General features: G+C 31.7%; 1 protein-coding gene across 2 annotated transcripts; it reads right to left on the reverse strand.

The window, feature by feature from the left end:
* Nucleotides 1–11,485: 11,485 nt before the first annotated feature.
* LOC148311792 (solute carrier family 35 member F5) lies at nucleotides 11,486–22,188 on the reverse strand. Of its 2 annotated transcripts, XR_015839335.1 has the most exons (11): nucleotides 21,706–22,188; nucleotides 21,167–21,304; nucleotides 20,520–20,576; nucleotides 19,403–19,516; nucleotides 19,176–19,328; nucleotides 18,591–18,773; nucleotides 17,538–17,694; nucleotides 16,243–16,402; nucleotides 15,310–15,567; nucleotides 12,865–13,982; nucleotides 11,486–11,807 (listed from the first exon to the last, which is right to left on the reverse strand). XR_015839335.1 is itself a non-coding variant. In XM_088278343.1 (10 exons), exons 1-10 carry the CDS (start codon nucleotides 21,823–21,825, stop codon nucleotides 13,910–13,912), a joined length of 1,413 nt encoding a protein of 470 aa, XP_088134469.1. In that variant the 5' UTR covers nucleotides 21,826–22,188; the 3' UTR covers nucleotides 11,996–13,909. The 2 variants fall into 2 exon arrangements, 1 of the variants encoding a protein (XP_088134469.1); XM_088278343.1 differs by lacking the exon at nucleotides 11,486–11,807 and having other exon boundaries at nucleotides 11,996–13,982.
* Nucleotides 22,189–22,210: the final 22 nt, after the last annotated feature.

Here is a 22,210-nt window from a genome sequence, read left to right on the forward strand (position 1 = left end):
ACCATTACATGCAAGGACGCTGTAAGCGCCTGAACATAATTTACAAACACATCCAAGCTTATAGTATAGTAACGCAGGGCTTCTAAACATGTCTGTGACAAAGAAAATAAATATCGTAAATCAAACAAAAGCAGACTTAAAAAGCTGCAAATGGAAATTTAAGTGTTTTTAATGTCTAGTATCATAATTCAAGCATTAGAAAATAAAGCAATTTTTTTTGTTGACTTGTGTTATTGATAATAATAATTATTAATATTATCTATCATAAGAATCCTAACAGTCAATCAAACCTCATTCCTTACTTTTTCCTCTATCTCTTGCCTAAACTCCTTTCTGACGTTGCCTTCCTTATTATCATCAATTCGTATTTTTCATAAATATTTTATACAAAGTATTTGTTTCATTTGGTCCCGGGTTCGAATCCCAGGGGATAAAATAAATTTGAGTGATTTTACACTCTAATATTTATTTAACATTACCCTGGACTGGTCCCCCCTGGTAATCACCTAGCTTTTATGCAAAGTAACGATCAAAATAACATTGAATCGATAAGAGGTCCAGTGCTCTATGCACCATTGGGTGCGGATAAGGGTTAGAAGAACTTTTTTAATGTCTAGAATCAGCATTCAAGCATTAGAACAGAAACCCAAAAAAAATGTTAGTTGACTTATGTTATCGATAATAATACAGTAAAACCTCGATATAACGGATTAATTGCGAGGAAGGGTTCCCGTTATATTCGAAAGTCCCGTTAAATAATAAAAGGTTTAAAATAAATCAAAATACCATTTTTTTTCAAAATATGAATACTGCATTTAGATATAAATAAACAATACAAAACATAAACTAAGTTCTATTGATTGTCTTCGGACACTCGTCGTGAAGTAACGTCGCTGTTTGGTATCGACGTGTTTGCTTTCGGTAATCCTGCTTTGAAAAAGAAATCATGCTTTCTTTATACTTTAAAAGTTTTGAGACATCATTTGTGATTAACTAAAAACACATTTGTTTGCTAAATCATTTCCACCATAATGTTTTCCCCAATTCATTCACAGTGAAGCGCCCTTGAAGTAGTATTTTACGAAAATGGCGCTATATAAGTTATCCAAATTTGTTATTATTATTTATTATTTCATACGGCCGCTAAAAATGTTTATATGCGACGACACTCGAATTTAAGCATGTATAATATTAACAGAATGTATTTTTCTTACATTTGACCGGATTTTTGTCTGTTATATTTAAAGTTTGTTAAATAGAGGTCCGTTATATCGAGGCTTTACTGTATATCATAAAGTGCCCTAGAAGTGAATTTTTACGAAAACGACGCCGAATAAAATATCCAATAAATAATGTGAAATTTCAAATATTACAAAAAATATATTCCATGTGATTTAACATGTTTAACTTGTTTTTTCTCTCTCACTTTCTGCATCTTTTGTCCTTTTTTGCAAGATCCAAATTCACTCGCAAACGAGTGAAGGCATAAAATACCAAAAACCTTTCAGAACCTGTGGTTCCTACCGATTTAAATGTAGGTGTATAAATGAATGCAGGTAGATGTGTATAGGTTGTGGTCTTCTCAATAATAAAGACATCACATCTCGCGGGCAGATGGCCGCCCCCCGCCGCACTCCCTAGACCCCCCCCCCACCTACCCAGTACGGCGCGTTCGAGACCGACAAAAAACCAAAGGATAAATTATTATCGTAGATTGTACGAATACTTGGGATACGATCACGAAGATGTGGTGATTAAAATATATTACGTATTTTTTTATTTGAAATATTAATGTTTTTTATCCACGATTCTTCTACCGACTCTTATTCGTATTGTCACACGATTGTGCACAGGTCACTGCATCGTATGGACGCAGTGTTGTCTTGATCGTAAGTAGGGTAATAATACTAATAATACTTTTTTAATCATTATAGCAGGGTGTCAATAACATTTTAACGTTTAAAGATTAGATGCATTTCTACTAAAATTTGTTTAAAAAATACTTAAATCAGCAAAACTAAGTACCTAACCATGTCGCCGCTTCTCCGCAGGGGTAGGCAGAGAGAACAGAACGCCACACCAATCTGTCTTTGCAAACAATCTTCGCCTCTTTCATATACATGCATCTCCACACAAATACCTTCGATTATTCCGACTCCTGACCTGACCACTTTCAAGTATTTGTAATACTTGATCATGCAAAGTTTTCCTCGGTGCTCCTCATCTCCTATTTTTTATTCTATAGTTCAGTAAGTTAATATATTATTTATTATTTTCAAATGTATAAGTTTTGTTACCTTTGACTCTTTAAACAATAAAAAAATCATTTGGATAATTTATATCAAAATATGGCCTACGTTATCAATAGGTAACCACATGTTTTACTGTATCCTGTATATGAGAAAATTTAATAATCTTTTCTCAAGAAGAAAATCTTGATCGCATAATATAGATAATATTACGAAGATATTGTAAAAATAAATAATTCTTTCTTCACATGTTACACAATCTGTATGCAACGCAAAAAAAAGTGAAAACAAAAAACACCAAAGGCAATTTACTAATAATATTTAATTTCATACCTGCTTTCAAGATGCACTGGATTGGTAATTACTGCACTCACACAAGTTATACAACACAAACATATATAAATAATTTATTTTGCACAATATTATATATTTAGAAAATGCACAATATTATATAGAAAACAAAGAAAAACACCAAATGAAATTTAATAATAATATTTAATTTCATACCTGCTTTCAAGATGCATTGGATTGATAATTGCTGCACTCACACAAGTTTCACTACACAAACATGAATAAATAATTTATTTTGCACAATATTATATAGAAAACAAAGAAAAACACCAAATGAAATTTAATAATAATATTGAATGTCATACCTCCTTTCAAGATGCACCGGATTGAAAATTACTGCACTCACACAAGTTTTACAACACAAACACGAATAAATAATTTATTTTGCACAATATTATATATTTTTGACATTTCACAAAATTATGAAATCACAATTTTTTGTTGTTACTTTTTTCGTTATACGTATTATGAAAAAATACAACAACAAAAAACTTACTACCTTGCAAATATTTGTTTTCATAGACAATATTTAGCTTTAGGTAAGAACCTACTGATAAAATAATTTTGATTCTCGTAATAATATGTTTTTCTATGAAAACTTAGATTATTTGTATTTTGTAAGGATATAACGTGACTTGAAAAAGAGGGTAATTAGTTAAAATCATATCTTTTTATTGCGCTGGAAGTCAAAGACATTAAATAAAGGGTATGTCTAAAAATACTGCATATTCTAATAGGCAATATGATTAAATAAATATACCTGGTAATATATGCAGTGGCACTGTTTCAATGTTGTTTTTTGTTTGTTTTTATTATTAGGTATACATTTTTTAAGAAATATGATAATATAGGTATATAATAACTATTGTTATTATTTATATATTACAATTGTTATTATATTATTTCCAGTTTGATGTTACTTGACACCTAAAATGTCTATAGTTTATTTAATTATTTTTATTTGGGTTAACAACAGCAACATATATAAAACAAAACAATTAAAAGATATACATTCTACAAGCCAATTATAGTTAACCACAGTAACATAAAGATTAGTACAAAATATTTAGTGTAGATCTAGCAAATTAATGAATGTGTGTGTGTGTGTATTATCTACTTATTTTATAAAAAGTCAAGATGGAAGTCTCAAATAAATTGATAATAATACTAAATTATAAAGGTCCGTAAATCTACTATTACTGACCCATATCCACACTTAATGATGCATAGGGCACTGCATAAAATTGATTTTATGTTTATTTGATTGTTTTTTATATGAAGGCAAGGTGATCAGTTTTTCACTTCAGGTACCAGTCCAGGATAATATATAAAAAATGTTAGAGTGAAAAAATATAGCCCCGTTAGGAATCGAACCCGGGACTTTCAGTGTGGTAGCCAAATGTGCTAACCACTACACTAAGGAAGCGAAAATAAAATACTTGTAATAGCGAAGAAAATTACAAAAATATTATTCTGTAGATACCTCAAAAGAAGTTTTTGAGGTATCTCTACATAAGAGAGTACGGCTATTATCCTTGGCTCTACCCGACCGAGTTTCTCCAGGGTATGCTTGGCTACAATAGATTAGAAACTAGAAGGAATGTGTATTTGATTACGCATTTGTTTCGATTGTTGCGCGGTATGATCGATAATCCTGAAATTATCCGGAGCATTGGTCTGTATCTTCCCGATAGTTACCTAAGACAGTGTCGGCATAGATTGTTTCACATTCCTATACACAGGACCAACCTGCTGATGGTTATGCCTGTAGGAAGAGCTACCGCTATGTTGAACAATATCACATTGGATATTGATCTGTTCCATGTGTCCGAAGGAGTCTTCCGAAGCGGGATTCTTCTACACATTTAACAAGAGTCTTCTTGCTTACTTTTTGATTTGTTTTTTTAATGTATACGCCTTAAATGTTAGTTTGTAATGTATGTATTAATAATTGAATAAATTGAATTGAATTGAATTATATAAATAATTTCTACTATGCATAAAATTTAAAATGTTTGTAACCAACTTTTTATAATGGAACCCACAAAATAGAACCTTGTTTATAAATCAAGAGCCATCTGTGAACAAACCGTTCAATCAAAAAGCAAGATTTTTAAAACTAATCCCAACACTAAATAAGGTTTTTCTTACTGTGATGGGTGACTGGATAAAAAATAAGATTGAAGTATCAATTCAAAAACATAAATTGAATTCTTGTTTATCTGTGAATAGTTTATAACATTAATTTAAAAAGAAGTTTGAATTTTTCTTCATTTTAAAATAAATGCCACTCAATTACACCATATTTTAATTTTCTTTTCAATTATTCGGTAAACAGATACTATTTAATTATACAAACGACTGTTGTCAATCAAAGTAATATATATGATAAGATGCATTGACCTATGTACCATTGAGTACATATAACAAATTGAATGTGTCCAAATACTTGTTCACAAATCTTGATTATCTCCAATTATAGGAGTTATTTTCAAAGTTGGTTCATATATATAGAACTTCCAAGAATTTGAGTAGCGTGGTTGTCAATAATGGGTAGAATTGGTGAATGGGACACGCGTGTAAAGTGATCACTTAAACCAGCCTATGACGGTCGTCAGCCGCGTAAATGCCCAGACTTCCATATTCTTCTTCATTTTTGATGAGATGTCATAAAATAATATGAGTACATATAAGGTTAGAAAATTTTGATGTAATAAATAAAACACAAAATTTACAGTTTTAGTATATATTTTATTGAGAAAAACGGTAAATAAATGACAGAATAGTATGGATGGTTAAATAAAACAATATTCATAATAAGAGCTGATATTCAAATGCTACTCAACCAGTTGTTAAAAAATATTAAAATAATACTCACGTATCAGTTGTTAAAAAGAAAAGAAGCAAGGTTAAGTCATTTTTAGCTTACTGGTTGTTAAATAGTTTGAATATCAGCCCTCTTAAGGTGGACACGGACCGGAGCATTTCGTCGTAACGTAACGTCGTAACATCGCTCGCGGCGAGCGTCCGAAACTATGGATGGAGCCCTCGGCTCGCTGTACTGACTAAACGAATGCTCGCATCGTGTTATGTTACGACGAAATGGCTCTGGTCAGTTTCCACCCTTAGATCTCGAAAGAAAAAATTGAGCATAATACATACACTATTTGATTTTATTTCAGAAAAACGAATTGAGATACAGTAATTTGTCACTTGTATATCTTGTGTCTTTATACAGGCTTAAAACCAAAATACTTTCTTAAATATTACTAAATACGAGGTTTTAAAAAGAGTTATATATTGTCCGCTGTCAATTTACAGTTCGTAATTATTGGGAGTACATTTTTAAATACAAGTCCAAAGTCAGATTATAAATAGAAGCTTTGTATTGGATACATCAAACAATCAAATAATTAGATTCATCGTAATACTATGTATGGAATATATTTTTATCTGATAGGACTAGAAGATTGCGATTTGAATGTTTAAAGTTACATAATATATTACAAAGCCATTTGCAGTATTGAATATGATGTTTAATTTGAATTTGAAAGTTATAATCTTAAATACAAAATATTTTTTTTACATTTTCTAACAACAGAAAATAGTTTTTGGTAATAAGAAAGAGCAAAAGGCAAAATTTTGTTTATTTTTTCTCAGCAGCCATTGATCAGACATTGGTTTACAAATATGTAGAGGTTAAAATAACAAGCAATATCAGAAATTATATATTTTATTGTAAACCAATTTGTTACCATAATAATGGAGTTCAAAGATGGAGGAAGAACGAAATTTGTTATAAGGTTCCTCATAATTTGATCGGAGGTTAGTGGTCGTAGAAAAAACTCCTCATATTGATTTTGCCTCTCATTACATATATCGCTCACTCCTTTCAAGAACGTCAAATAAATAAAAAAACTTGATTTTTCAAGAGAACGTTTTTAAAGTTTTAAATTATAATACAATGTATTAAAAATAAATATCAAGCCACTTATTGAACGTTTTACTGTGCAACAGATCTTTTTAGGTAAAACCTGAAGGTTTTGTCTCCATTTGAAAAATATTTATAATATTTAAAAATATCATTACACAATACCCTTTCTTCTAAATGCAAAAACAACACTTTCTGCACTGTAGCAGGTAAATATTAAGTTAAAAATATGCCTCTTTTGCTGGGATATAGTACATTTTCTGGGCATTCCGAAAACATGCACAACTGAAAATTAACAATTTTTGATTTATGACGTTCTTGAAAGGAGTGAGCGATATGTATGTTTGAAAGATTTTGAAATTAAAAGTAATATAGAAATATATCAAAATGATTAAAAACCCCTTATGCTTGATCTGAGAAACGGGTGAAAATTAAAACATTATGAAACAAAGAAAAACATCTTGCCAAATTTGGAGAAAACATTTTATATCTCCGTAATGCAAACACGTTGATCACTCAAATAATTCGATATTTAATAACTAAAATATGTGCAGTTCAGAATAATCACAAACTATGTACAATAAGAAGAAAAAAAACTATTATTAAAAATATTTTAAAGGATTGCACTTAAACTGGAAAAATTATTTTTTCAGTACCGATAGTTTAGTACAAAAGATAAAAAATAAAAAAAAATTAATAATTTTATTTTACATGTTATTATAACTTTGTATTTAGCAGATTTTGAACATTAAAAGCCTAGTTTTATAAATTTCCATAACATAAACTTAAAATTTTACAAAACGTAAAAGGTATAGTGTATATAATATATTCACATACATCTATTTCACATAAGAGAAATATATATTTTTAATTAGGAAAATAAGTGTTAAATAATGAGAAGTTATTGAAATGAATCAATACGCCAAATCATTTTTTAATGTTGCATAATTTCTATTATTATTTTTAATTATTTAAAAAAAGCATAATATTCTGAGATTATATTGCAAGCAAAAGTATTGAAATAAGTAGGAAAAATCCACATGTGCCCGCACATATTTTTTGATTATGGCTCACATCATTTTAAGAATTTTGGAATATATTATTTTAGGTCTGACAATATTTTTTTATAAGATCACTTGAAAATATGCATAAGGTAGATTATAGAGGATGCTATGTACACATGTAAATATATATTTATTTAATAAAAATAAAAATTCATACAAAACATTTTAGAAATATATTATCATTTTAACCCTCTCGACCATTAATCCCTCGTTTGAGGTCTCAAAAATACACAAGTAAAGTGCCGCTAAATCCTTCATACAAAACTAAGTTCAGCACTAATACTTTAAAATATCGCAGATGGTTCTCTCCAAACTTTGTATTTTTTAGCAACCGAAACATATTTTTATTTATTGTGAGCAAAAGTATTTAATTTTGATAAAAGTAGGTGTAAAAAAAATAATAACATTTTTACCGTAAATTTACCGTTTACCGTTAAATGTAGCGTTTACACCACATTATGAGGGCTTCCTGAAATTCTGAAAAATAAGATTAAAAAAAAAGTATATTACTTTTATTACGCATGTAAATTCTTGTCTGAACTTCGGGACGGGGACCTGACTCAGGGGGATGCAGGTGAGCTGGCGGCCGACAGAAAAGCATGGAGGCAGTTTGTGGGCTCCAAATGCTCCGCACAGGGAGCGGATATGGTAAAGAAAAATATATTTTTGAAACTCATTTTTCACAATTTGTGTTCGAGAGGATTACTTTAGACGCGCTGCCAAAATTCATGCCAGTTGTTCTAACGTTAAAAACATTCATAATGAAAATATCTCTAAACATATCGCTCACTCCTTTCAACAACGTCATACATCAAAAATTGTCAATTTTCAGGTGTGCATGTAAATGTACTTTATCCCAGCAAAAGCGGCTTATTTACCCGCTACAGGGCAGAAAGTGTTGTTTTTGCATTTTGAACAAAAGGTATTGTTTAATTTTTTTTTAAATATACTAAATATTTTTCAAATGGAGAAAAAACATTCAGGTTTTACCTAAAAAGATCTGTTGCACGGTAAAAAGTTCAATAAGTGGCTTGATACTTATTTTTAATACATTTTATTATATTTTTAACGATCTCCTTAAAAATCAAGTTCTTTGATATATGATGTTGTTGATAGGAGCGAGCGATATGCATGTTTTTGCAGTACAATGTAATGTAAAATAAATGCATGTCTAATACAATTTTTAATTTGATAATATTTTTAATATCCTGCGGATAATTAACTGTTACATTATTTAATATTGGTAGAAGTTGGCACCCGTACACCGCCATATAGTTAATATATATCATTATATCGGATTAAATGTAATGCCTGTTTGCCTGCCAATTCTTATCACAAGTGATTATGATTACCATAAAGGGAGTTAACTATATAAAAAATATACACTACCTATATACATATCTCTTAACTAAGTCATTCATATATTAAATCAGCATTACACTATCCAAAGAACATTACTTCATACATAATGGAATGTGCAATGGTTATTCAATAAGTTTTCTTCAAAATCAATAGTCGCCCCTCAGCATTTGCGTTATGTTTTCAAAGTCTGCCTCTATAGTGCAGCAGCACATTCGGTTACCATGCGGGAGGTCTCAGGTTCAATTCCTAAGGGGGTTAAAATAAATACCGAGGGTTTTTACTCAATATTTATTTAAAATTACCCAGGACTGATACCCGAAGCGCAGGACTGATTGCCTGGGTTTCACGTAATCAATAAATAATCAATATACACGGTGTCAAAGTGAAACAGTGCCCTATGCACCATTCGGTACATAGGGCACCGTTAAAGAAATATGATGAATATTTGAAAAAAATTGACAATGGATATTTGGATTTTTAGAAACGAACAAAAACCTTAATTGTTAGAATAGAGAATCAGTAAATATTGAGACTACTCTCAGTAAATATTAAAAATACAAATTGCACGGAATTTAGAAGTATTAGAATAGAAAACAGCCATAAAAAACAAATAACACCTTTCAACATTTAGGCCACCCTCAAAGGGGCCTTGTTCAGCGTGCTAAAATAAAAATGCAAAAATACGATCCTAAATTGGAATATCAGCCTGTTTACGGATGTGAAAAACTGCAAACACTGAGGAACTATTGTATATTAATTTACAATTTTTAATTAGATATTTGAAAACAGTTAGACATCGCTTATATGCGTATCGTTTTATAATATAACTAAATGCAGTAGAGAAAGATATTGAGAGAATTTGCCGTCAATCCGATGCCAAAGTCATAAATCGGGAATTTCCAATTTAGATATTAATGAAGCTAACAAGTGTATACATTAAATGAATATTCAACTATATTACGAAGCTAGCTTGGTAACAAAACAAAAAGAATTTGATGTCAATTATATATTTTAATTTGTTCAATGCATATAGAATAATGTCATACAGCTGGAATTTTTAAAACTCATAACTTTGTTCGATATCAAATTCTACTTTCTATTTAAACATCATAAATAAGTACATTATTTTGTGTTATCAAAACACATAAAACCAGCTACAAATCCTTATCTTTATTCAATATGACTCCCGTCAACGTGTGGGTGCAATAAGTGTTAAGCATAAATATGGTGTTTTTGCAGATTGAGAATATTGGTATTGGATTGACGGTATTTAGTTAAATTTAAAGCTTTAAAAATTAATTACTATGAAATAGTCGGGTGTGGTCCCGTAGAAGTCACACTCAAGATCTGAGAGGTTCAGGGTACGATGTCCCAACTGTCAAAAATATTAAATATTTTTTAATCAGAAATATTGTTAGCAAACTGCAAAAAGTAACCGAGTAAACCTGTCCAATTTTGACATAAGCTCGTTTAAATGGTTATAAACTCTGCAAAGTTTGTAAATTTTATTTCTCAAACTTAACAGAACTCTATACCACGATTCTGCATACGTTAGTATTTCGGAATGTTTAGTCATTTTAAATCATTTTTGACTTGCCCATTTTGCAAGATGATCCAAGTTCTTTGTGACCTTTTTCTTAATCAAAATACTTCATATAACCATTTTTAATTTTAATTATATAATTGGTATATACCAATGTTTATAAAAATCATTCAGCATTCATACGGTGCTAAATAATGTAGCTGAATACATTATAACACATCACAATAGTTATGTGGTATTTAAAATTTAATTAAAAATGGATAAATATTACCACAAAGTGACTACCAAATCAATTAAGGAAATTTCATACAACAATATATAATAATAAAGTAACAGACAGTTGTACGGTAGAAGTAATTTCAGAGCCAAGAGTCTAGGCAGCAGGACGACTAAGAGAGAATGTTTGATAGTCTTTTTATAAAGAAAAAGCTTTCTCATTTGGTTGTCCACGAGTAAAATAAACACAATTTAAATTCTTATCCATGAAAAACTTGCCAAAATGATTAATCTTACATTTAAAGAAGGCGGATTAAGTCCTATGTACATAACAATGGTGTCGGAGGATCTACATTCCTCTAAAAATGTACATATTTTAGGACGGAGATCAAATCAACTTTCTAACATTTACCATAACCAATAGGGTATACTCAGTTGAAATATCAGATAAGACATACTGTTGATATAAGCTGATCATTTATGAATACATAGAAGTATATAAAAATCTAAAAAACCAACAATCATCTTTATTTGTAAAATTTTCTTGCCAGAATAAAACATTACGTTATATGTTGGCGGCGTATTGCATCATTATGAATTTGGTAAATACAAACACCACTTCCGGTACAAATAGGGTATGGAAACTCCGCGGTGACAGTACAACACACACGAGATATGTTGCAAGTCAACCAGTCATGGACATGTCTGATGTCACACTATGTGCAGTTTCAATTTTGGTGTAATTGAAATAACTATACTTGAATCCTCATTTCTTTCTATAATTTTATGCGTTGACATTTTTCTTCTGAGAATACCTTATTGTGTGGTTCATACAGGGTTTTATATTTTATACATAATTACATTTATGTACGATATTTTAATTTATAGGTAACGATAATTAATTTGTGGAATACAATTAAAATCACAAAAAAATATTTAATTACAAGGTACACGAGGGAAAATATGAAACTCAAAAGATTGCAACAATTATTAAAATTATGTGCAGTTCTTGCGATATAAAAATTATAACTATTGTCAGCTTTGAGCAACATTGTTTTAGAATTTGACAATTGATAAGAAATTAGTATTAACTACAGTGAAACCCCTATTTTACATTTTTCAAGGGACCGAAAAAAAAAAACTTAAATGGAGGGAAAATGTAAACGGGGGGTAGTGAAAAAGAACGTTTTAAATTTTATTTTTTACTGACAAAAAATGTAAAAACTTAATTGGAAGGAAAATGCAAATAGGGGGTATTTAAAAAAATGTACTATTTAAATTTTATTTTTTATTTATATTGAAAAAAATGTTTGAATTTATTTTTTTATTGAAAAAAATTTAAAAACTTGATTGGAGGAAAAATGCACAACATTTTAAATGTTATTTCGTATTAATTATTGAAAAAAAAGTTTTATATTTTAGTTTTTATTGAAAAAAAATGTAAAAACTTAATTGGAGGGAAAATGCTAATAGGGGGTATTGAAAAAATATAACATTAAAATTTTTTCAAAATCTCTTCCGAGTTTATCGTACTTGGATGTGGATATGTACATGCGTTTTGTCACCATTGGACCACATTCCATTGCACTTTTTTTTATCGAAACCCGATTTTTAATTATTGTAGCCAAAGTAGTGATTTGTAGCCCCAAATCATGCGCCGGCGAAACGCGTGAACCAACGTGTTTATCAACGTTTTCGAGAATGTTCATTTTCTCTCGCACTGACAAAGCTTTTCTTTGTTGGGACATTACTTGAGAAAATAATGTTAAAGGATTGTGATAAACTAATAAAAGAAATTTAAAAACGTAAAAACTGTGTGTAAATGATGATCGCGAATGATGTCAAAGAAAAGAAGCATCAAAAACAGAATGACAGAACAAACGTCATAACATTCTAACGGTTAAAATTGAAAGATATCGACCAATCACAACGTCGCTCGCCGACCAATCGCGGCGGAAGTAATGTATCTACTGCGCAGACTTATTGTCAAGCGCGCGTAACTCGCATATTTGAAATATTTACGACGTAAATTGGGGGAAAAAAACGTAAAAACGGGTAATAAATGTATTGAAATATATCGGGACTGAAATAATAACACGCAATTGGCGGGAAAACTTTAAATCCGGGCACGTAAAATCCGGGTTTCACTGTATTTTTAATTAATATACTACATGGGGGTATTAGAAGCTAACTAAATGATTTTTAACCTTTTGACTGCCATAACTAAAAGTTACGATTCACGCATCCATGCTTTTGATGCCAGTCATGTAAAACATCCAATTTTTAATTGTAAGACCGCCTAATTCCTACTCGTTTTACTAGTCAAGGTCAAATATTATTAAAAATGTCAATATTGGAACCTCTTTTGGAATACTTATGGCATAAACACACTTCGGACATTATTCAAACTATTATACACTTTAGACGGGAAAGGTATTTCTACCCGTTCGGTCGATTGATGCTTAAGGGTATTTTTACCTTCTGCACTGGCCTCATTTCAAAGGCAGAAAAGAAGGAATTATCCAACGTTTTTATATGAATGTTATAAACCAATCTATGCGTTATATGTACATAATTATCAAATCCCGTCGCCAGCAGTCCACAAGCATAAAAAATACCCATCTGAAATGTGTTAAGATATGACATCTGGAATAATTATGACATACCATAGGACAATTTTAGCGAAAAATAATTGCAGCGTGCCGGGCATCCCCCGTATTAATATTTGGCGGCAGATAAAAGGTTAACAAAAATTCATTGAAACTAAAAAATTAAAATTAGTCTATGCTAATTAATCATCATATTAGACGACTGTGTGAAAATACTAGGTATTTTTTAAAAATATTTGTCAATTTTCAACAATAACTCTATGCCATTACAAAGAGGTATAGAGAGGAAATAAACCATTTCAAAGTTTAAATCAGCACAAAATAGGAAAGCGAAGCTAGTCTATATAGATATATTATAGACTTAAGGTGAATGGAGGTAATAAAATGTATCTATTTTAATAATTGCAAACAATAATTCAATCGGATCGGCACCTTGTAGATATAAATTACATGAAAAGAAAAGAAACATTATTGTAGAATATCAAATAAAAGTTGCCTCATCAACAAGTTATGCCTATATAATTTGTGAACAGGAAAAATCCAACGTATTAAACATTGTGTTGTTTTTATTTGTGACATACAATTCATGCTTCATGGTCCTCCGGGCAAGAGTTGATGCCTATCAGGGCCTCTGTTTGCTCATCTAAGTCTTGGATTCTGAAAAAAAGTGTATGAATTAATAAAATTTTGGGGGATAGTCCGAAGTCACAACATTGGGCTGCTATTGCAAAATATTCCACACTCTAAATGGCAAAAATTATATTTTAATGAGAGAAAATAAATGGTAATCTTAATGGTGCTATTACATATTTCTTCTCTCAATCACGATTATGAGCTACAGGATTTGGGTGCCAAGATCAATGTATATTGTAATGTTCACCAGGTCTGAAAGGGATTAATAATAAATAGAGAATTACCATCAGCCCTTAACTACACAAACAAAACTGTAAGATTTCGTTAGTTCAAATCTCCTAAAGTTATATACCAATTGCTCTGAAATTTTGACGCATTATTGCATTCAAATATGCCGATGTTTTTATATACACCGTGACAGATATTTTTACTTTTTTAAATAGCAGTTCGAACCGCAGTGGCAGCGCCATCTGTTGAACGTAACAGCAACAAACGCATTACTAGACATCGCTCATGGTGGAGAGCATGCTTCTTGACAGCTGCTGTCACTTAGCATTGTTGTTTTTTAAAATATTTTTTTGCTTCCCAAGTGAAATTCAACATAAGGGTGAAGACTGACAGGAGCATTTCATCGTAACGTAACATGTTACGATGCGAGCATTCAGGCAGTCAGTACACCAAACCGAGCACTCCATCCATAGTTTCAGATGTTCGATGATGCTCGCCGCGAGCAATGTTACAACGTTATGTTACGACAAAATGCTCCGGTCAGTCTCCACCTTTAGAATTGTACGCACTCTCTTTTCTTTCATTTCTATTCATCAACTACAGCTAGTAATATATCTGTAGTGAAACGGAAGAAGGGTACAAGTCTCTTCCGTGTCATTACAGATATAAGAGCACTGATGCTGAATGGTGATGAAAACGCAAGTGTTTGGTCTAATGGTACTGGAACACTTGTGATGAGGAAGACGGAAACGCACAACTGATAGTCAATTATTTATTTATAAAAAATTACAAAGTTATAAGAACAAAGCGACACCAATATATCGAAAATTAAAACACTTATTAAGGCAAGAAGAACAAAGCGACACAAATAGAAAAGGAGCGAGCGCGACGTATACACGTTTGAATATTAATGTAATCTGAGCACAAAAATATTGATCCTCCACCCCTTATATACGATTTTAAAGGAGTTGCATATGGTGGGGACAGTATTGTAAACATTTAAAACTTACGAACTGAGTCTCTTTGTTCTTCTCGAATACATTTATGCCTACAATTTTAATCAACAAATTATTATAAAAAATACACAATTTTTGGCATGAACAGTAAGGTTTTGGAGCGTTACCTTAAACTTCTATTGTGAACGGCCCTCATGTGCAGGACGCTCGAGTGCACCTTCCTCAGTAGCACCATGGCCGGGTCCCAGTTCTCGTAGTGCGCAAGCAGCGTGACCGCAAACACCGACAGGAACATGGGCAGCATCCCGGCGTAGAACAGTCCCGGGTAGCTCACCTTCTTCACTATCATGTCCGCCAGCATGGACATGGGGATCGTGAGGCTGATGGAGATCGTGGCAATCAGGGACGAAGTCAGGAAACTGCCCCTAAAGTGGGAAGAGGGATCGATCAATTATACTCGAAACATTCATTCATTTATCCATACCCTTGTGAGGTACCAAACCATTATATCACTCACTCCTTTCAAGAACATCATAAATCAACGTTTTTAAAGTTTAAAAATATAATACAATGTATCAAAAATAAATTACTAGCCACTTATTGGACTTTGTACTGTGCAATGGATCTTATTAGGTAAAACCTAAAGGTTTTTTCCCCATTTGAAAAATATTAAGTATATTTAAAAAAATAATTAAACAATACCTTTTCTTCAGAATGCAAAAACAACACTTTCTGCCCTGTACAGGGTAAATATTAAGTTAAAAATATGCCCCTTTTACTGGGATATAGTACATTTACTGGGCATTCCGAAAACATGCACAATTGAAAATTGACGATTTTTGATTTATGACGTTCTTGAAAGGAGTGAGCGATATAGGTGGCATTTGCTCTTCGAAGAATACAAATCCAATCCCCAGATAGCTTCATACTGGTGAATTCGGTGCCTGCAAGTTGTAAATTCACTCACAGTTTTTTTTAAGGCTGCCATTTTCTGTTACGTACACTAGCAAGTACTCAAAACTCTTAAAACTTTCGATGAGCTGGTTACTCAACGTCGAGGCAAAATGGAATAAAATAACTATTATTATTGTGATACTAACCACAACCAAAGCACCTCCGACAGGACAGTTCCAACCAAACCATTGAGGAGCAGCCAGGCCCACTGCTGACGGCTCGGCCACTCAAAGGACTCCCAAGATGTCAAGTGGAATATGAAGAACATGGGCCATAGAAGCAACATGTTGAACAGACCAACAAATCCTAAAAAAATAAAGAGAAAAAATAGTTAGACAATAAAAGCTAAAATACATGTTGGAATATTAATTAAATTCTTAATATTATTTATATTTGAAGCACTAACTTTGTGATTTACAATTTTATAATTTAAATGTAACTTCGTTTGAAAATCACTATAAATATTTTATTATAACTTAATTATAATGTCTACCGGTTTCGAAGTTAACCGCTTCTTTATCAAGACTGATTAATACTATAAATCGGTCTTGATAAAGTCTATTAATCAGCCTTGATAAAGCAGCGGTTAGCTTGGAAACCGGTAGACATTATAATTAAGTTATAATAAAATATTTATAGTGATTTTAGAACAAAGTTACATATAAATTATAAAATTCTTAATACTTATATGCATTTCATTTAATTGTATTATTTTATATGGATATGCAAAGTTGTTCAATGTTTTTTTTTTAGATTAATCATTTTAGTGCCGAGATTTTTTCTTATATGCATGCTAGAATTGCTGAAGTTTTTTTTTCAAAGACGGTTCATTTTTAATTTAGTAGACATTGTAAGGGCGAAGACAATAGCTTTTTACAAAAAATATACAACTATTTTTTGCTATAAATTTGTTAAATTTGTTTATTTGTGAATATTATTTACGAATTGGACCGCCAAAATACACTGGCGTCATCGTCGGTACATCGACAGCCGCAGTTTTGGCAAAGTATACTAGAGATAGTCCAGATATCGATTCTCAGTACTAACAGTTAAATATTCTTTAAATTTTGATCTCTTCGAATCGAAATCAACAAGGTTTAACTATAATATATATATAATAAAACCCTTATCCGCACCGCAATGGTGCATAGGGCACTGCGTCATATAAACGCAGTGTTATCTTGATCGTTTACACATGAAGGAAAGGTGATCAGCCCTCCGCTTCAGGTACCAGTCCAGGGTAATATTGAATAAATATGACAGTGAAAAAATCACTTATATTTATTTTACCCCCCTTGGGAATCGAACCCGGGACCTCCAGAACAGTAGCCGAGCGTGCTGACCATTACACTACGGAGGCGGACAACAAGGTGTAACTAATCAGGAAAAAAATGATCAGGCAATTAGTTTAATAAGAAAAATATGAAAATAGGTTTTTTACCAAAGAAAAGAGGTATGTCCATCTTATCCTCATGGTCGACTTTCCTCCGAAGAAATACCAGATAAGCTGCATAGAAGAAGGAACTCACTAGAGCCAGGATTACTCCTGTGGGCACTCTCTTGGCTTCTACGGTCATATCTGACAAAGTGACTAGGACCTGCAAAAATATTTATAAAAAAATATATATCTACATCGTAAAAAAATCAACAATTGCCACATTGAACTTGCATATGATTGGCTCATATCACAGAAAGATATATACAAGTTTAAAGAATCAGAGAATGTATATAATTATGGACAGAATGGTGAATATTGAAAAGTTGAACTAGCCAATTATGTATAAGCTGTAAGCTCAGAAATCCATATTCCCTTCGAAAAATATTTGTTTTTATTGATATCTGTATTAAAATCTTGATAAGTTAACTTTTGGGGGTTAAATCCAGTATTTGTACACAAACTATTGATACTAGAAAAAAATTAAGACAACGTGGTGGGTACATATGTACCACATAGAGTGGAAACTTCACATTTAAAATTAAAATATTACAATTGATAAATGTATACATTTATTACATTACAAACTATATCGACAAAATATAAATTTAAATATCTGAAAACAAACCTTTGTTCAGTTGAAATGATATCGCTCACTCCTTTCAAGAACGTCATAAATAAAAAAAACTTGATTTTTCAGGAGACCGTTTTTAAAGTTTAAAAATAAAATACAATGTATTAAAAATAAATATCAAGCCACTTATTGAACTTCATTACTGTGCAACAGATCTTTTTAGGTAAAACCTGAAGGTTTTTTCTCCATTTGAAAAATATTTAATATATTTAAAAAAATAATTGAATAATGCCTTTTCTTCAAAATGCAAAAACAACATTTTCTGCCCTGTAGCGGGTAAATATTAAGTTAAAAATATGCCGCTATTGCTGGAATATAGTACATTTTCTGGGCACTCCGAAAACATGCACAACTGAAAATTGAAGATTTTTGATATTGCCAGAGACAATCCTCATGTAATTTTTTTTGGTTAAGAAGATACTGACCACTCCACCGAGAGCGATGCAGACACAAATCAGTTTGGACAGGGTGATCCGATCACCGGGTTGGGATGGAAACATGGCCGCCAGAGCCAGCGTGAAGAGGCTGGACGCAGAGGACAAGGCTGTCACAATGCCGGCCTCTGTCAGCGCCAGCGACACCTGGAATGTGTAGTTGGCCAGGAACCACTAGAACAAATAAATAAATTAGTGGATATAATACTAGGCATATGGCAACCGGGATGTAAACATAAAATCATATGGGTGACCATAATATTCTGCTGAAACGCTTGAGGAAGACTTATGGTATTTGTGATAAGGCACATACAGTGAAACCTCTATATATCGTTCCTCGAATAATCATTTTCCCGGATGTGTCGTTTATTTCTTCTACCCCGAATTCATTTCATACAAAAATAGATCGCATCGATCGTTCTATCCACCATTTTACCGCATTCATCGTTTGAATTATGCTACATATTTCATATAATTTGTCTGTTTTATTACTTTTTCTTTTAATTTTCTGAATTTTGTTACATTTGACGACAATATTTCATAAAAATATTTAAAAAAAACAAAAAATACACTTACGAGAAGGCAAAAACACAGTGCCACTTTAGCCTGGCGCCTGGCACTCAGTTTAGCTGCGCGGCGTCTGGCAGCTTCACTTGCTCTCATCGATGCGGCATGTGACAAGCGTGCTAAGAGCGCCTCAACAGCACAACTCTCAGACATGTGACGCACCTGAAAAGCAAACAGATGTTAGCACGAGTAATTTGCCAAATTCTGTCAAAATCAATATTGTTTTAAATTCATACCTCAGCAACTTTGCTAAATCGCACAGATCTTTGTCCTGCCTCATCAGTTTCTGATGCCGACAGTTCTGCAGCTTCCCTTTCCGGGGTCCTGATAGGCACAAATGTTGAATCACTCTGAAAGGATGTAAAAACTGTAAGAATGGCAATGGTTGACTAAAGATAGAGAAAAAGAGTATCAGGGAGTTGGCAATACCATCTGACCTAAATAAAATTGACTTAATCACGCACACACTTTATAATAAACCTTGCTTTCTTAAGTTTTCGACACTTATAAAAGATCATAAGGAATAGAGTGATAACTAAGTTTGAACAAATTTTCACAGCCGGTTTTTACTATTGATAACCGTTGTGGGATTCAAAACATTGTAAAAAATCAAGTTATCATGAAGTACCCAGAAAATACCTCATTGACAGTTAGGCTAACTTTTGCAAATGTAAGTAGTACATCTGGGGATATGAAGAAACAAAAAAAAACATTTTACTAAGAACAATTGAAATGTCCCAGCAAAAAATAAATAAATCAGAAGTTCAAATTCACCCCATCAGCCATGAAACATATATTGATTGCATGGCGCAATATTCAATGCACATTAGATATTTCGAAGCAGGAAATAATATATACGTATATTGGATTCTATTTTTAGCTTAAGAATTTTAGGTACTGTAGTTTGAGTAAAGAAAGCATTATTTATGATTACTTAAAAACATTACTATCAATGAGTGCAGCATAAATTTGGTTAAAGACATTTTCAAAAGAAGTAACGATATTTTTTTATTCATTATCCATTAAAAAATATATATTTCTTGGATCTTCACGAGGTACTAATAACTATTTTTTTTTGGGTAAATCTAAAATTTGATTCTGATATTTGTGTGCGTGTGTTATTATAAAAAATAGATTTATGTATTCATATAATTAATACTAATGAATCAACAAAATAGTGTTCATTCAAACTTAATTGACTATTGACACTTTTTTTTAATAGTAATATGAAACAAAACAATATTAGTTATAATGGAGTTGCATTAATGACAAAAAAATTGTAGAATCTACCGGGATTAAGGAAATGATAATTTTCATAATAATTAGACTGATATAATAAAAAAAAAATCTTACCAAGCTCATGTTGATGTCAGTGTAGAAGTTATCATCCTCCGCATTTGGATCTACAAGCTGAAAAGATTTTTTTAGTGAGAATGTACATACAAATGAAATAAAAGAAAATAAGATTTTGCCTTTTTATTCCATTACTTTAACCCTTTCCGGTCCCCCAAAATCAAAAAAAATCTAGGTAGACAGTTACATTCCAATTGTAAAAAAAATCTTTTGTCCTCTGCTCCACATACTGTTGTAATAAATACGAGTGACAAAAATGTAAGATTGGAATTTAAATAAATAATACAAATGATGAAAAAAATGTCGAATAACATCCGACATAGGACCTAAGAGCAAAAAATCGATGTCGAATGAGATTCGACATTGGACCAGTAAGGGTTAAATATTGGCGTCTGAGATCTAAAATTTGAATTTTTTTGTTGTTGAATTTTCGTACTAAAAGATATGAAGCAGTTAAAAACTTGTAATTCTATTTACACTTTCCATTACAAATTAATTTATAAAAGGATATAAATAGGTAAGATTACAAGCCTCCCACCACATCCCAGATTTGATACAAAAGCTCTGGACTTCCTGTAGAATATGATAAATAAAGATTTAAAAATTGCAGATTATAGAGAATGATAAATAAAACCAAATGATGTTACCATGTAAGCTGGTGGGCGTGTACAGTTATCCCTCCACGGCGGCCAGAAACAGAGACCAAACAGGTACAGAGTAAACATGGAGGTCTTGACATATGTGCTGAAGAACGGCTTCTCATACTTCTCATTGTGGTAAATGTACTAGAAACAAAGCAATATTTTCATATAACCGATTTGCAAATAATTATTTCATATTTGGTCCGAAACATCCATAAGCAGTTTTGGAAAATTACGGCTCGGTCGACTTCTGAAGTTTACACGGCAAAAGAAGTAAAATGGAGGGAAAATTGACAAAACAAAGCATTTGTCATTTGTTACATTTTCAAAATTGGAATAAAAATATATATTTTGCTGGACCAGTAGGTACTTTCTAGGAAAACAATTAATGGATTTATGGCATGAATATGCACAATAATACACAATCAGAAAATATAAATGACATTCTTGTAAAAACACAAGTACAGTGGATGTCATGTAGATAGTATCATTTGCAATATGTTTCAGAAAAAAATGATATAATGAATACAAAGTACGAAACCAACCTTAGTGAGTTCTGAAGACGATACCCAAATAATATCAACAAGGAGCAGTATGAATAGGCCTAAAATTAAACGTTGTGTTTTGTTCAGCATGTTATCGCTTCGCTTCAAATTATCGTTCATTACGAAGTAAACAAAACAGCTCAGCGCCCAGCATTTTGCGAGCAGTGACCAAACATCATTTGATTGGCTAAACTAACAAATTTGGCATTCGAAAAGAAAGCCTATCAAGCAAACATTTGTCATCGCAAGCGGTCTATTGTTTTAACACATTGATCACGATTTCCGATGAACAAAAAATATTTTTTTTAAAGGGACGCAGTTTGATCCGAATCAAATTTTCACGCACTAAATATTTCAGATACAAGCCGACGTTGTACGCATAATGTTACTGAGTCAAAATGTATTAACATAACCGTAATTATTGTAATACCGAGTCACGATAATAAGAAAACGTCACGGCACTGCACACAAACGTCAAAAACTGAAGTCGGCCATATTGATGTTA

The sequence above is a fragment of the Brachycentrus maculatus genome, unplaced genomic scaffold, assembly GCF_059751285.1.
Source record: "Brachycentrus maculatus isolate JH-2025_06_01 unplaced genomic scaffold, ASM5975128v1 h1tg000056l, whole genome shotgun sequence".
NCBI classification, from domain to species: domain Eukaryota; kingdom Metazoa; phylum Arthropoda; class Insecta; order Trichoptera; family Brachycentridae; genus Brachycentrus; species Brachycentrus maculatus.